This window comes from Trichosurus vulpecula, chromosome 3 (assembly GCF_011100635.1).
Source record: "Trichosurus vulpecula isolate mTriVul1 chromosome 3, mTriVul1.pri, whole genome shotgun sequence".
Taxonomy (NCBI): Eukaryota; Metazoa; Chordata; class Mammalia; order Diprotodontia; family Phalangeridae; genus Trichosurus; species Trichosurus vulpecula.
The window spans coordinates 137,194,555-137,210,960 of NC_050575.1; the positions used below are offsets into that span (position 1 = coordinate 137,194,555).

Genomic DNA, 16,406 nt, shown 5'->3' on the forward strand with positions numbered 1-16,406 from the left:
AAATCCACATTGAATACCTCATCATTCAACTTTAGCATGTTTTGAAACTGACGATGCCGTGTTGCATTTGCACAAATATAGTTAACAATACTTATAACTTGTGGCAAAGTATCACTTAAAATAGTAGCTTTGGCACAGCGATTTTTCTGATGCAAGATACAACGAAAAGAAATGAGAGCATCTGAACCTGTTAATATTTTTTTTTTAATCTGTGCAATAAACCCTTCATGTTTTCCTATCATGGAAGGTGCACCATCTGTACATACACTCACTAAAGTTACCAATTTTCAGTCCAACTTCATGACATCTGTCTTATAACTTGTTGAAGATATTAATTCCCTGTGTTCTGTTCACAAGAGTGCCCAAAGTGAGTAACTCTTTGTAGCAAAGAAAATATTGTGTTATGACCCTGATGAAGTATAAAACCTGCGCCCAGTCAGTAGTATCAGTTGATTCATCCAGAGCGATTGAATAACTGTATATTTTCCTTTTGAAGTATTGAATGAAGTTGTTATGTTAAGTTGAAGGCTAATGCGTGTTGTTGGTCAGTTATGGTTCTCCTTGAAAGAGGCAGTTTATACTTTGAAATGTTATTGGGGTCTAAGCATCTTACGACTTCTACAATGCATTCTTTCTCAATTTGTACATCACTAAATGGCTTCCCTTTTTTCCCCCCCAAGTATATAAGCTACTTTAAAGTTGCTTCAGTGGCATTATTTCCAGCTTTTATGGCTGTTTGAAAGAATTTTCTTTGCTTTTCATCCTTCAATTTCTATAATACAACCTTTTGTGCCTCTCCCTTGTAACAGCAATGCTACTTGCTGTTACTGTGCCTGTAAGGCCAATAACACGAGCACACAGGAGGGCTACCAACACAGGTTCTTTGATCTGCTTTTCTAAGGAAAGCAACTTTAAGGGGTTAACAATCTTCCTTTAATTAAACATACATACATCATTCAGTTAGTTCAGGGGGAAAAGTCAGCACTCTGAACTTCAGAGCAAATACAAAGAGAAATGACAAGCAGAAATTATAAACAGAGCAAAATAACACAAATAAACAGGCTTCTATCTGACTATAGACATTACATACCAGAGAGAGATGCACCAGCATGGGGGTTTTCAAAGCTGGGGTGTGGGGGTGGAGCTCCAACAGCTACCCAGAGTCTTTCTGGCAAGATTACAAACAAGTCTTCCAGTGAGTGTGTCCCCAAAACAAAACGTGGACCTCAGATCATATATACACTTCTCAGGGCCCTGGGGCTTAGTATCCACTTAGCAGAAGGGGTTTGGGAAAGATCTTTAATCACTAGCACTACATCATATACATTGTTTCAATGACTCTTGATTCAAAGGCAAGACTCAAAGACACCTGATTCCCTCAGTGCTGAGAAGCCCTCCAAGACAACAAAGGGTCCCACTTTACTTGCTGTTACATTTGAAAGGTACTTGATTACCTCAGGGCTGAGAAACACTCAAAACAAAAGACAAAAGGTCCCACTTAACCTGATTCAAACAAAAGCAAGACTCATTAAAGGCACTTGATTGCCTTAGCATTCCAAAAGAGAAAACAGTAAAAAAAAAATAGTCCCACCCTGCTTAACATTACATCCCTCTAATTTAAAATATTTTTGTTACTTATGAGTGTTACAATGCTGATGAGCATTGAATTTCTTTAATGTTGATATTGCAGTATGACAAAGCAAGCAAATCATCTTACCTTTAGCAGAAACAAGATAATATATTGCAATTCTCAATCTTCATTAACAAGCCTGTTTTCTTTCTCTTGGTCTTCTTTGACATGATGGGCTGTTAAGCAGACAATTAAAAAATACTGTTGAGCTGTGCAACTATTCACAAATTCCGCTTGAAACAGAAACACAATGCACTGCTGTCAAAAGCTGATAACAGACCCCCATAAATTCTTGCTGACTAGCCTCCTGTGGTAGGGGCACCAGTCAGGTGGGGGGAAGTTTGAACTAAATAATGATTTAGCTCTTATGGCTTAGTAATGTCCTAATTGTGCTGGTCAATCTGGGAGGATTATTTCATTGAAACTTATTTTATTCTTTGGTATTTTAAATATGTTCATTTTAAACATAAGAGACCAACAAAAATATATTAATAAAAATAAAAGGATTTGTTCTGTAAAATTTGGATTTAGTCAAAAGGCCTCACTTAAGGACCTAGAAGGCCTCAAGGCTACCGGTTCCCCATCCCTGGTTTATGTACTATCCATACTCATGGTTCCTCAGCTTTTCAATGAAGGAAGTTCTTTTTTTTTTTCATTCTTCCCCAGGACTAAGCTTTGTCATACTTTTATTCTTGTTCTTTTCATTTATATTGTTGCAGTAATTACGTAATTATTTTCTTGATTCTGCTTACTTCATCTTTTGACATATATGTCCTAATACTTATTCTTCAAGTATAGTGCCATACTTTTGTATTGATTCTCTGTTAACTGCCTTAGCTTCCATCTTAGTTACATGTTTTAGAAATCTAAGTTGGTTGGTGAGTTCTGTGTATCCCTATTGGTTGTTAAGAAATTCTGGTTTATTGACTTCATTGGAATTGTTTCCATTTGTGAAGTCCAATCCGGCTTTCATGTGACAGCCCTTCATATAAACTTGATCATAATAACATCGTGAGCCCTCCATCACATTGTCATTTCTGTCATTTGATCTTTACACGGCATACTTTGTAGGCCTTTTACTTCTTGGTTGCTCTTCTCTAGAAACTTTCTAGCTTACTAATTTCCCCACCCTGAAATGTAGTGTCACACTTAGACCTGAGCACAACTCTGCAGTTATGTTCTGTCCAGGATAGAAAATAGGGTTGTGATAACCTCTCTGGTCTTGGGCATCCTAAGACTGTGTTAGCTTGTTTGGCTGCCATAGAAACTTGTTGACTCATCCTGATTCAGTCCACTAAAATCTCTAGGTCCTTTTCATGCACAACCTGCTGTCTAGTTACAACTGCCTACTTTATACTTGTCAAATTGATTGTTTAAAATTATTCGATGCCTTTTTAAACACCATAGTCATTTCCTGATATAAAATTCATTGCCTTCCCCATTAAACCTTTCCAAAGAACATCAAGAAAGTAAAAAACAGTTACGTGACTGAAATTTGGTGGAGATAAGCATGATATTAGTCCAGCCCAGTGTTCTGGCTGGTCAAGATCTGTTTAATTCTGAATCTGTCGTCTAGTGTGTTAGCTTTCCCTCCCAGCTTTGTGCCATTGGCAGTTTTGATAAGCATACCATCTATGCCATCATCCAAGGCATCGATAACAATATTGAACAGCATGAGGTCAAACATGGATTCCTTGAGCACATCACTGGAAACCTTCAAAATTGTTATTGAACTATTGATTAAGATTCTTTGAAACTGGTTATAGCTAATTCTTAACCTGTCTATGTTTACTATTGCCCAGCCCTACCCCCAAGAATGGCATAACTGTTATCAATTATAGATAAAGCAGATAGGGAAGGGCATAAGCATTTATGTAATTCCTACTGTGTGCCAGGTACTGTGCGAAGCATTTTTTACAGATATCTCACTTGGTCCTCACCTTCGAGGTTCATGCTATTATTATTAATTATTATTCCCATTTTACAGTTAAGGAAACTGAGGCAACAGAGGTTGAGTGACTTGCCTAGGGTCATGCAGCTATGGACTGTCTGAGGTCACATTTGAACCCAGGTCTTCCTGATCCCATGCCCACTGTTTTATTTGCAGTGCTACTGGCTGCCTCTGGTAGAGAAATGTAATCTAAAGCATTCTGTTGATTCTACCAGTCTCCTGACCCTTTCTAAAAGAATGAAGTTAGTCTGGTGTGACCTGGTTTTTTTTTAAAGTTTTATTATTGCCTTTTGTTTTTATTCAGTAATTCCTTAATAATATGCACTGCTCTCATAGAACTCTCCCCTATAACAAAGAAAAATAATTAAGCAAGGCAGGCATTGCTATTGCTTCTGAAATGTACACAACATTTTTCACCCTTCCTTTTTACCAAGAGTATATGTGTTTCATTATCTGTTCTCCAGTACCAAATCTACTTCCAGGAGTGGGGAATCTGTGGCCTCAAGGCCCCATGTGGCCATCTAGGTCCTCAAGTGCAGCACTTTAACTGAATCCAAACTTCACAGAACAAATCCTCTTAATAAAAGGATTTGTTCTGTAAACTTGGACTCAGTCAAAAGGCCACATCCAAGGGCCTAGAAGGCCACTGTGTTCAGTTGCCTTTCAGTGTTTTTTGTTTTTTTTTTTAAAACAAGGGATCCAGCTTTATTTACAGTCAATATTTGGGGAAGAAGTGGAGCCCAACATAGAAAAAAGTCCAGTGGGGGGAAAAAAATCACACTGGAAAAAATGACAAATTTGCAGAAGAAAAGGGTGCCCCAGGCCCAGGGGACAGCAGTTCCTCTGACTGGTCCAAAAGACAGGGAGAGTCTCAGAGGAGTGCAATAGGTTGTAAGAAATTTGGTTCTACTGAGGAAGAGGACCACAAGGGGGTACTGGTGGAAGGCAGGGAGGGTTGGGGTGGGGGAAGGGGTCCTCTTTGGTAGCCATAGGGTGGAGGTTGAGGGGGACCACTGTATCCGTGGAGGGGCATTAATGGAGGAGGTCCTCATATACCATGGGGAGGCATGGGGCCCAGGGGAGATCCAAAAGGAGGTGCTTAGGGAGGCATTTCCATAGGAGGGGGGCCAGGATGAGGCATTCCTGGTAGTCGTTGCAGAGGAGGCTGTCCCCCTGAGCCTGGAGGCCCTGCATGGAGGTGTCCCAAGCCATGGGGACCGTGGTGGGCGGGCTGCATCTGAGACATACTGGGATGAGGCATCCCACCAGGTGGGAATGGATAGGGATGTGAATGTCCATGTCCAGGATGTCCTGCCCCAGGGGTTCCTGCTGATGGAGGGCCTTGGGCTCCAGCCCCAGGTGGCATAGGTGGAGGAGGCATGGCTGGGTGTATCCCTGGAGGAAGGGCTCCAGGAGGTGGCACTGGAGGTGGGAATGAGCCTGGTGCAGGCATACCTGGTGGAGGAAGTCCAGATCCCAAGGAAGACACAACAGAATTAGGGGCAGAGGGTGGAGGTGGTACATCAGCAAATAGCTGATGTGGCTGATTTGCCTGAGAAAACTGGTGCCAGAAGTCTCTCCGCTGCAGAGCCATGGTGTTCACCTTTAAAGTCCACAATCAGAATAACCCAAGATCTGGCAGCTTCTACATTAAGAGATCGAAGGGCTTGGAATACGATATTCTGGAGGTCAATGGAGCTAGGATTAAAACCTAGAGTCATCTACCCAGCAAAACTGAGTATCATGCTCCAAGGCAAAATATGGATTTTCAATAAAATAGAGGACTTTCAAGCTTTCTCAGTGAAAAGACCGGAGCTGAATAGAAAATTTGACTTTCAAACACAAGAATCAAGAGAAGCATGAAAAGGTAAACAAGAAAGAGAAATTATAAGGGACTTACTAAAGTTGAACTGTTTTGTTTACATTCCTACATAGAAAGATGATGTGTATGATTCATGAGACCTCAATAGCATAGTAGCTGAAAGGAATATGCGTATATATATATATGTTTATGTGTATATATATATATAAGTGAATGTGTATGTATGTATATATGTATGTATGTGTGTGTGTGTGTGTGTATATATATATATATATATATATATATATATATATATATATATATATATATAAAGAGAGAGGGAGAGCAGACACAGGGTGAGTTGAAGATGAAGGGAAGATATCTAAAAGAAATAAAATCAAAGTAAGGGATGAGAGAGGAATGTATTGAGAGAGGGAGATAGGGAGAATGGGGTGGATTATCTCACATAAAGGTGGCAAGAGGAAGCAGTTCTGTGGGAGGAGGGGAGAGGGCAGGTGAGGGGGAATGAGTGAATCTTGCTCTCATCAGATTTGGCCTGAGGAGGGAATACCATACATACTCAATTGGGTATCTTACCCCACAGGAAAGAAGAGGGAAGAAGATAAAAAAAAGGGGGGGATGATGGAGGGGAGGGCAGATGGGGGTGGAGGTAATAAAAAACAAACACTTTCGAAAGGGGACAGGGTCAAGGGAGAAAATTCAATAAAGGGGGATGGGTTGGGGAGGAGCAAAATATAGTTAGTCTTTCACAACATGAGTACTGTGGAAGGGTTATACATAATGATACACATGTGGCCTATGTTGAATTGCTTGACTTCTTAGGGAGGGTGGGTGGAAAGGGAAGAGGGGAGAGAATTTGGAACTCAAAGTTTTAAAAGCAGATGTTCAAAAACCAAAAAAAAAGTTTTTGCATGCAACTAGAAAATAAGATACAAAGGCAATGGGGCGTAGAAATTTATCTTGCCCTACAAGAAAGGAAGGGAAAAGGGGATAGGAGGGGAGTAGGGTGACAGAAGGGAGGGCTGACTGGGGAACAGGGCAACCAGAATATACGTCATCTGGGAGTGGGGGGGAGGGTAGAAATGGGGAGAAAATTTGTAATTCAAACTCTTGTGAAAATCAGTGCTGAAAACTAAATATGTTAAATAAATAAATTTTAAAAGAAAGTCCGTCTTGAAGGCATAAGATACTGCGATGGGTTGATTACACAGATATTGCCTGTTCTGCCTCAGTTGCTGCATCAGAGGTATCAAATGAAGCAAAATTAACAAAGGCACAGCCCTTGTGCTGAAGGTGTCATAGGGCAGCTTCTCATCGATCTCAGGGTCTAGGTTCCCTGTGAAAATGTTGGCCCCAACATCCAGATTCTCGTTGTGAGCTGATGCTCTGTTCGCTCCTATGGGCTTCCTGTACAGTTTGATTATATTCATGATCTTCATGCCGTAGTCAGCATCCTCCTCACTCAGGAATTCCACAAATCCATAGCCAGTGCTGCCCCATGACTCTGTCCTTGGGCACGTGAGTGTTGACCGGGGCCCAGCCTGCAGAAAGAGCTCCCACAGCAGCGGTTCACTGACCTTCCTGTCCAGGCGCCCCCATGTACATAGTGGCATCCTGATTAAGTTCTAAGATGGGCCCCGCCGCTGTACTGAACGTGCTCCTGCTGTTTGCCTGGTGTTTTTATTTACATTATTCTAGTTGCATATATTGTTCTCCTGGTTCTGCTGTCTTTGCTATGTATCAGCATCTTTGAATTTTTTGCATTTTTTTTTGTTTTTTAAAGCACGATAATATTCCATTATGTTCACACAACAATTTGTTGAGCTCTTCCCCAGTCATTGGGCGCCTACTTTGTTTCAAGTTTTTACTAGTAAAAAAGTGCTCCTATGAATATTTTGGCACGTATGGGACCATTTTGTCTTTGTGGGCCAGGTCAAAGGGCATGAACAGTTTGGTGACTTCTTGAATAATTTCAAATTGATTTCTTGACTTTTTGGAAGAATAAGAATGGGACTAATATTTGTGATCTATAATTGAAATAGTCATCTACTCCTATGACCTTTCCTCTCTCCCTCACCCAGACTTCATAGCTCATTCTCAGACTTTCTTTTCAATTCTCTTCACGATTTACCCTAACGCATCTCTCCCCCTCCTGCCTGCCATCCTGGTCTGTTTCCCTGTCAAGTTTAATCTATCATTACATCAGAATCTTTCTGAGCCTATGGATGTGTGTCCAACCAACCCTCCTTTGTGTTTGGTTCATGTGATCCCTGTTCCTCTTAATCCCTTACTCCATTTTTGTGTTCTTTTTTCCAAGCATCCTAGTTATGAGAAATAGTAAGTTTCCTTTTCCTCTTCCTCATTTCTTCCCTAATATATTTATTTTCCGTTCCCTTTTCTTTCCTGTATAAAGATCATTATAACATGTATTCTTGCTGTGACATCTACGTTGGATGGAGGTCAGAGAACCAGGGCAAAGATATTTCCATCTCTAGCACTCTTTGAATGCCCAGCTCCCAGTGAAACACTGGGACCTCTTTTCCACCTCTTTTCTGACCCCTTCTCTCTGCCATGGCCTTGACTTGGATCCCACAGCTGCCATGGATATTGAGTAGAAGCAGGAGTCCAAGGTAGAGGGTGGCAGGAACACATGTAGCCACACACTTCTCAGCACTAGCAGCATATAGATTGCTCCCGTTATAATAGGATGAGCAAAAAGTTGCTGAGCTCCTGCACCAAGGGGGAGCCCAGGGCTAACAACTCAGCCACTAGCTCCAACTAGTCCACTTTAGAGATGTAGTGCCCGGGATCCTCTGAGAAGTCTCAGCGAACTGCATGAATTGGGCCTTCATCTGCTTGTACACCTGGGTTGAGATCTGCAATGTGAGCTTGGCTATCTTTGTGAGCAGGAAGGAGATCCCCAGCTGCACATGTAGCACCACAAATAGAAGTGCGGTAGCCAGTGCTGGCCCAGGGCTGGATTTTCCCTATATATATTTAGCTTTCTGATTTCTGTTGACTCTTGTATTTGCATTTCTGATATTCTACTAAGCTCTGGTCTTTTCATCAGAAATGCTTGAATGTCTTCTTTTAGTGCTTAGCACAGTACTTGGCACATGGTAGGTGCTAAGTCAAGAAATGCTGCTTGATTTGGTTTCCATTAAAAGCCCTTTTATAGAATCCTACTAGAGTACTCATTCTTAAAGGGTAAATTATTCCTGTCTTTAAGCTTTTACCTTCTGCTTTTTGTAATTCATGTTTTACTTTATAGTAGGTAGTTTTTGTATGATCCAGATTATGGATTATCTGTAAATTGAATTCTTTCTTTTTGGCTGCTTGTGGTATTTTTTTTTCTTTGATCTGGAAGCTTTAGATTTTGGCTATGACAATACGAAATTTTCACGTTGAGGTTTTTTTCAAGAGGTAAGTGGTGGATTCTTTCTGTTTTTACTTTGTTTTCAGGCTCTAAAAGGTCAGGCAGTTTTAATTTATTTCTTCAAATATAGTATCTAGGATTTTTGGTCACTGTTTTCAAGGAGTGTGTTGATTCTTTTATATTGTCTCTCTTTGAACTGTTTTCCAGGTCACTTCTTTCTGATAGCAAATACCTAACATCCCCCCCGCCCCCCAGCCAATCTTTTGTTTTGTTCCACTTCCTTGTCTTGTGAAGGCATTGAGTTCTGTTTGGTTCATTCTAATTTTCACGGTATTTGTTACTTATCAGTGTTTTCCACTTTTTCTTCTAAGTTGTCTGTTCTTTTTTCAGTTCTTTCCTCCAGAACTTTTTTTCATTTATAATTCTAGGAACTCATTTCATTTATTACTCCATTTATTATCTTTTGCTTCATTTCTTCTAGCTACTGTTTTAGTCAGTGTAGTCAAGCAATTTTCCTTCCCCCGCAGGCTGTCTTGCAGTTGTGGAGTTGCTTTTTTCTAGGTTTTTCTTTGGCATTTTTCTTTTTTTTTTTTAAAATAAATTTTAAAATGTTATTACCCAATTGAAATTCCACAAATTCAACACATTTTATTTACAGAAATAAGTCAAGGACCTATGATTTTGTCTACCAGCCCACATTTCAGCCCATCTCTAATCTAGAGCCTTAGAGACATTCCTGAAGCTCTGAGAAGTAACTATTCTTGACTTCAAGTCTAGGGCCCTACTCACTGCCAAGCTGCTTCTGTACATTTATGTCTCTTAATACTTGTAAATAGCAGTCAAGGCAGTAGTGTGGTATATGTGGGACACTGCCACTGGAGAGAAGGGAGGTAAGCTCCAGTCTCAGGGATGCTGATACTTGTGTGACCTTAGACAAACCTCTCAGCCTCTCTGACACTTTGATCATCTATAAAAATGAGACGGGTAAAGTAGATAATCTCTAAGGTCTCTTTCAACTCAATTTTAAGTGTATGGTTCCATAAAATTTAAGTAATAGTGCATAAAATAAGCTTTAGGGCAGGTATGTAGTATTAACAAACCAGTTCTAAATTTTAAGAATTGGACCATAATGATTTGGTTTGAGTATTTCCAGTAGTAACTAAAGTTTGGCGGCAGTATACTTTGTCTTATTAGTTAATGTGATATTTTGACATTTCCAGCATTCCATGGAGAGTATTTTCAGAGACCTGTTTTGAAGCACTATCTTTCAAGTATTATCCAGGTTCTTTTCCTCACGAATTTACTTCTTTAGTATTTAAAAAAAAGTTCCACAAAAGATAATGTTCATTTCTGGTTGTTTTGGTTTGTTTTAGAAAGCTTCTGCTTGCCTTTTCAATTTCTCCAAAATCTCTTCTGTAGTTGTAGATGCCAAAATCTTTACCACTTTTTCACGAGATTTACCACCCTTATCTAAGATAACATCACTCTTCCTAAGTTCCAGGATCTTGGAAAAATACCAACGTAGTTCTGCATTAGCTTCCCCCTTCTGATGGAGGTGCAGCAGTAGCTACACTTACATTCTCAGTTGTCACATCTTGTTGGGCATCCCTGCACCAGAAGCAAGCCTGGCCTTCACCTTGGCGCTGACCTGGGCCCCGTCAGCCTAGCGGCAGAGATAGAGCATGGACCCCTGGATCTTCTCCGCCCGGAAAAAAGAGCTGGTGCTCAGTTGGGCAGCCCTTGCACCTGCCCTGTGGCATTATTCTTGACCTATAATACTTCTCTGTAGAGTTCAGTCTTTGTTTACTCATGCCTTCAGCCTCAGTTCCTGATTTGGGGCTTTGTGCCAGGACCAGGCCCTGCATCTTCTTGGATGGGATGATCAGACTGCATTTCTGCTGCTGCCTTCCATTTCCCTTGCTCAGTCCATACTCAGAGTATTGGCAGTCTGCAAATCAGAGCTCTATGTCTGCTGATCAGTGTACTGGTTGGTTTTCTATCTCCCCTCTGGTTTTCCTGGTCCAGGTGACTGTTTTTATTTCCCCAGTGGAGCTCTCTTAGTCAGGGCACTGGATAGTCTTCTTTCCCTCTTGAGGTTTCCTTGGTTAGAGACCTTCTGGTCTGTTTCCCTGGGCTTATTCTGGCTTCTATGGAAGGATGCCTCTTCAGGGTTTGCAGCTTATAGGTACTTCTTTTTGTGCAGTGTTGGCCTAGATGAAGGAGTTTACTAAGATAACTCTATTTCTGGAGTAAATGTGGGAGAGTTGTACTTCTTTCGTTCAGCCACATTAAGTCCCATGATTTGGAATTTGAGTAGAATGTTTTCCTACCTGTATATTTTGTCAAGTGTTAACACTTGGGGAAAGGAAATTAAAGTTTTTTAGCTGTATCTCATAATGTACTCAAAATCCAGTGTTGGCATAGTGACAGTTAAGTGAACTGCAAGTGAACTCAGTGCTAATGAATACATATAACTTTCCAAGCCCACAGAATAACTGTGAATAATCCAGGAGAAAGTTTTTTGCCCATCTTGACACTAGAACATGTTCCCAGAATTGTAATGTGATCATATCTCATTGGAGTAGAGCTGGGAAGGTAATGCAAGGAGGATCTCAGAGTTGGGTTATATTGCAGAAGACTATTAAACTCGACAAGAGATAGCTGAATTTGAAAGATGTAAAGAAATGTTTGCTGCTCAACTTTAGTATACTGAAGAGTAATGAGGAAGGAAAGCAACTATACCTTTATCTTTGTAGGTGTTTTCTCCTCTTTTTAAAAAAACTCAATTAAGAATCAATACTTTGTTATCTTAAACTAGTATTTAGTACAGTGTTGGACATAATTTGGTACTCAGTAAAGATGTGCTGTTGGATTGAATTAAGTGTACTTTCAAATAGAAATTTTAACTTGAGTTTTTAGCTGTATCATTCACGTACTTATTACATGGTGTTTATTATGTGGTACTTATTACCATATTTTCTTGTGATACCCCTAATGGTATGATATTATTTAATTCCTTTATTTAACTGTCTGTGTTTATTATTGCCTACTAATTACTATGAAATCTTACTGGCAAACTCACATCTAACCACTTTGTTCTCTGCCTCCTGCCTCCAACATTAAACACATAAAGTAAGCACTTGATGGATAAATGAATGAATAAATAACATTTTTATCAGCTTTTGATCAGAGTGAACACCAGTCTATAATTAAAAAGCACTTTTGTTGTCAGTAAATGTTCAGCTAGCCATTTTGATGTAGTGTGGTATTAAAAGTGTTGCCCTTGGGGATAAGGAGAGCAGGATTTTAACTTTGGCTTGAATTTAGTAGCTGTGTGTGACTGTGGGCAAGTTATTTAAGCTTTTAGCTTTGGCTTTTTCATCTGTAAAATGGAGATAAAAATTATACCCTGTTGCAACAGTTTGGCTAGCAGCTGCTGTGGGGGTGAAAGACCAACACAAGCCCAACAACAAGAATGCTTCCAGCACAGATCTTTTGATCTGTTTTACTAAGGAAAGTAATGTTAGGGGGTTAACAATCTTATTTCAATCCAACGTACAAATATCATTCTCTTAGTTCAGGGGAAAAAGCCAGCACCCTGAACTTCAGAGCAAATATAAACAAATTACAGACATACATTATAAATAGACCAAATACAATTCATAGTTACCAAGAAACCATCAACATCTGGGTTGATGAGCCTCCAGGGGCTGCCCAGAGTCTCACCCAACTTTCCTCCAGGAGTGAGAGCCTCAAGCAAATAGTTCTGTTCTCTCTTTTCATAGTCTTTGGACATCATCAAAGTCATCTGAGTGACTACAACTTAGATGCATACTATTGGCTCTGGCCTTAGCAGATCCCCTTAGGGCCCTGGGGGCTTCACATCTTCATTGGCTTAGCTACTAGTAGATAGGGATTTGGGCCTGTGGCTTTGCAAGTAGTAAGGCTCAAAGACAATTAATTTAGCATTCTAAAACAGTAAAAAAAAAAAAGTCCCAACTTAATTAATACTACATCCCCCTAATTCATAATAGGGTTCTTGTAAGGAAAATGCCCTTTAAATCTTAAAATGTTTTATTAATATAAGGTATTATGCCATATCTCCCATATTGAAAACTTAATTTGAGTTCTTTCTTTATGTATCTATCCAGCCAGTCAAAATAATTTTAAATTATACTTATATGGCTTGGATTTACAAAACATTCACTGTGGTATTACCAGTGAGTTTCAAACTCCTGACCTCAGCTATTTTAAGTCCTTAAAAAAATGTCACCCATTTCGTATAGGGAGATTATAGCTGAGCCCCATCTACTTTTAGGTCTGTCACATTTTTTTTTTAAATATTAAAGCCATTGTGGGATATATACTTTAGGAGATAAGAATGTTTGCTCAGTTCAGGAAATGACCTAAAAAATGCAACAGCTGTGTTTGGACTGATTGGGCACTGGAGAAAGAACTATGCAGTATTTGCTATACAAATTTTAAACTTAATGGTAAATTTTTCCTTTCAAAATGATAATTGTTAGCTTGTTATATACTAATTATAGCTCTTTCCTGTAGTATGTTTTCATTGTTGATATAAATCTTCATAAAGTCACTTTAATATTAATGTGGGTGGACCTTCATAAAGCCAAGAAAAAGTATGAGTGTTTTTTGAGTCATGGATATTTAAAATTAAACATGGCATTTCAGGCATAAAGTAGATTAAAAAAAGAAATTAGTTATTTAGGTACTTTCTCAAAGCACTTTTTGCAATGTTATGCAGTTTAATAAGATTCTTAATAGCATTTATAGTTCTGTTCAGTAAAGGGGGTTACATTGGATTAGTTAATTGCATTCTAGTTTGTATTTGATATATCTGTCAAATTGAATCCTGATAAGGGTGAAATATATGATGATGGATGATGGTTTCAAATACATTTTTTTTAAGTGAGGGATCAAGACTTCTGTGCTACAAAGATTATTTTGTGGTCAGCTAAAACCTTTTTTCACCCCCTACTAGAAAACTCGTTTTTGGAATATTTGAAGTCCATATGGCTTTGTATGATGAAGATCTCATGAAAAATCCTTTTTATCTGGCAATTCAAAAGAGGCGTCCTGATCTTTGCCGCAAAGTTGCTGAAGTCCATGGTATTGTAAGTATATGGATCATCTTAGTTTATTTTTGAATTTATAATAGTGAAATTATTAATACTTTAGATTTAAGTAAGAATCTCTATTTTGAAGAGGTCAGTAAACAAAAGCATTTTGAATTTAATGACCTCCAGAGTGTTTGGCAAGTGGAGAAAGAACCAAAGTGTTACTCCACTTTGACGAAGCTCTCTTTCAACTTCCTTTTACACAATGGTCTCTCCGTCTTTTGAACTCATAGCATTTACTGTCTGTTCTACTTGTTCACCCTAATCATGGGTGACAGCTTTTATGTTTTGTGTTATTGTTAAACTTTATATTCATGTGTTTGTTTTATTTCAGCTAGGTTGTAAGCTCATAAAGGTAAGTTTCATATTTCTTTGTATCTCCCATAGTATCAAGCATAATGTTACATACATAGTTAGCAGTCCATAAACTTTTGTTGAATGAATACATATGTGTTCGTAAGAAAGGCATTTAATGCTATATTGAACCAAAAGCAAAGTACTTTTAACATAAAAGGGGAAAATGTCCTAAAACTATTTTTGGACAGACTTCCCCATTTTATTGTTTTTGAGATCATGTATTTTAATAAGGACATGTCCTAAATTAGGCAGGAGATATTTAATGAAAAAGGGTTGACAAGCTGAGATACCTGTACTTTTCCTTTTTTTGTATGTTATGACTTTTCATTGGATACCAAAAAGTCAAAGTTTTGAACTAAATGAAATATCTGCTTGGTCAAGGTCTTTGTTTAATCTATAAAATTGGGCTGAAAATCTAATATCTTCTTTAAGGTGGGGACCTGGATCTCCTCTGCTCCCCTGGCTTCCTTTTCCTGAACACAGGGCAGTCTATTTCAAGAATTGGCGCAGAAAAACTTTATTAATCATTTCTGGACACAGATTGTTTTAGTTTGTCCATTGGGTCTTGGTTTGTTGTAAGTTCTCTGAAAATACTATGATTTCACTTATGTGATAGATAACTTTTAAGGGTGTATATTAACTCTTTAAAAATTTTTTATTGATGTTTTTTGTTTTCACATCAGTTATTTCTTAATATATCTTACTCTTAGCCAGTAAGCCTTCTTTGTAATGTAAACTTTTTATTTTTAAATTCAGCAAAACCAGCTGACACTTTGGTTTTGTCCAACAGCATGTGCAGTATTTCACCAATGGAGTGAAGCAGGACTGTGTGCTTGCTCCCATGATGTTTTCAGCAGTGTTGTCAGATGCCTTCAACGGCGGCAAAAATGTCATCAAAATCAGCTACTTCATTGAAAGTAAATTATTTAACTTTGAAAAAGGCTATCAGCCAAAACTAAAGTGGAGAGACAGTTGATAGACGACTTCTGGTTCAAAGATGATTGTACGCTCAATGCAGACTCTGAGGCTCAAATGCAATATGATATGGATTGATTCTCTGCTGCTTGCAATAATTTTGGCCTGACAGTTAACACTGAGAAAACAGAGGTTCTCTACTATCCATATGTGGAACCATTGGTTACAGCAAATGAAGAAATTTTGAGTTCTGTGGTTAGATTCAATTAGTATGCTTTACAGAGATGTACACATAGATGTTGAGGTTGACACATACATTGCCAGTGTTTGGGAGGCTCCAAAAGAAAGTGTGGGAAAGAAGAGGTATCAGGCTGTCTATCAAACTGAAGGTCTACAGAGCCGTTGCGTCGATCCCATTGTTGTATGCCTGTGAAACCTGGGCAGTATACCAGTACCATGCCAGGAAATGGAATTGTTTCCATTTGAATTGCCTTAGGAAGATTCTGAAGATTACCTGGCAAGATAAGGTACTGGAGTAAGGTACCCTTAATGTCCTTTTTCAGTCACAGAGAGTGCAGCTCTGATGGACTGTCCTTGTTGTTTGAATGTCAATATACATTTGTTGAAAAGACTATTTTATGGAGAACTCACACAAGGCAAGCACTTACATAGAGGTCAGAAGAAGTGATAGAAGGATACTCTCAAGGTTTCTCCGAAGAACTTAGGAATTGATTATGAGACATGAGAGACACTGGCACAGGACTGCCTAGTACGGCATGCCTGCATCTAAAAAGGAGCTGCACTCTTTGAGCAAAGAGAACTGCAGTTGTTCAAAAGAAACATGAGATATGCCAAGTTAGGGAAATCTCCACTCCAAATGTTCATATGGAACGTGCCCCTTCTGAGCTCGTATTGTTCTGATCAGCTGCAGTTGTATACATTGTACTTTGACCCCAACATAGTGATATCATTTTGGTCTTCTAGCACTATGGACAGCAACCAACCAACCATATTTGGGGCCTACCCTTTGTTTTTGATCTGCTTGGGATATAAACCTAGTATTTGGATCTCTGCATCAAAGCGTATGACCATTTTAGTCACTTTTTTCTTTGGCATAGTCCTAGCTGTTTTCTAGATTGTTGTACCAATTTATAGCCCCTGCCATTAGGATTTTAGTATGACTATCTTCCTGTTGCCTCCCCAACCTTGAATATTTC

At 39.0% G+C, this 16,406-nt stretch overlaps 1 protein-coding gene and 1 pseudogene across 3 annotated transcripts in view; one reads left to right on the top strand and one right to left on the bottom strand.

Moving 5' to 3' along the window:
* The window catches only part of ANKRD27 (ankyrin repeat domain 27), a 98,714-nt gene that overhangs the window by 16,766 nt on the left and 65,542 nt on the right, over positions 1 to 16,406 (top strand). For all 3 annotated transcript variants that reach the window (XM_036751153.1, XM_036751155.1, XM_036751154.1), the window contains exon 2: positions 13,782 to 13,914. In XM_036751153.1, the coding sequence (XP_036607048.1) occupies positions 13,813 to 13,914 (102 nt within the window). In that variant the 5' untranslated portion in view covers positions 13,782 to 13,812. The remainder of the gene's footprint in view (positions 1 to 13,781; positions 13,915 to 16,406) is intronic.
* On the bottom strand, positions 4,488 to 8,660 carry LOC118842247 (annotated as a pseudogene).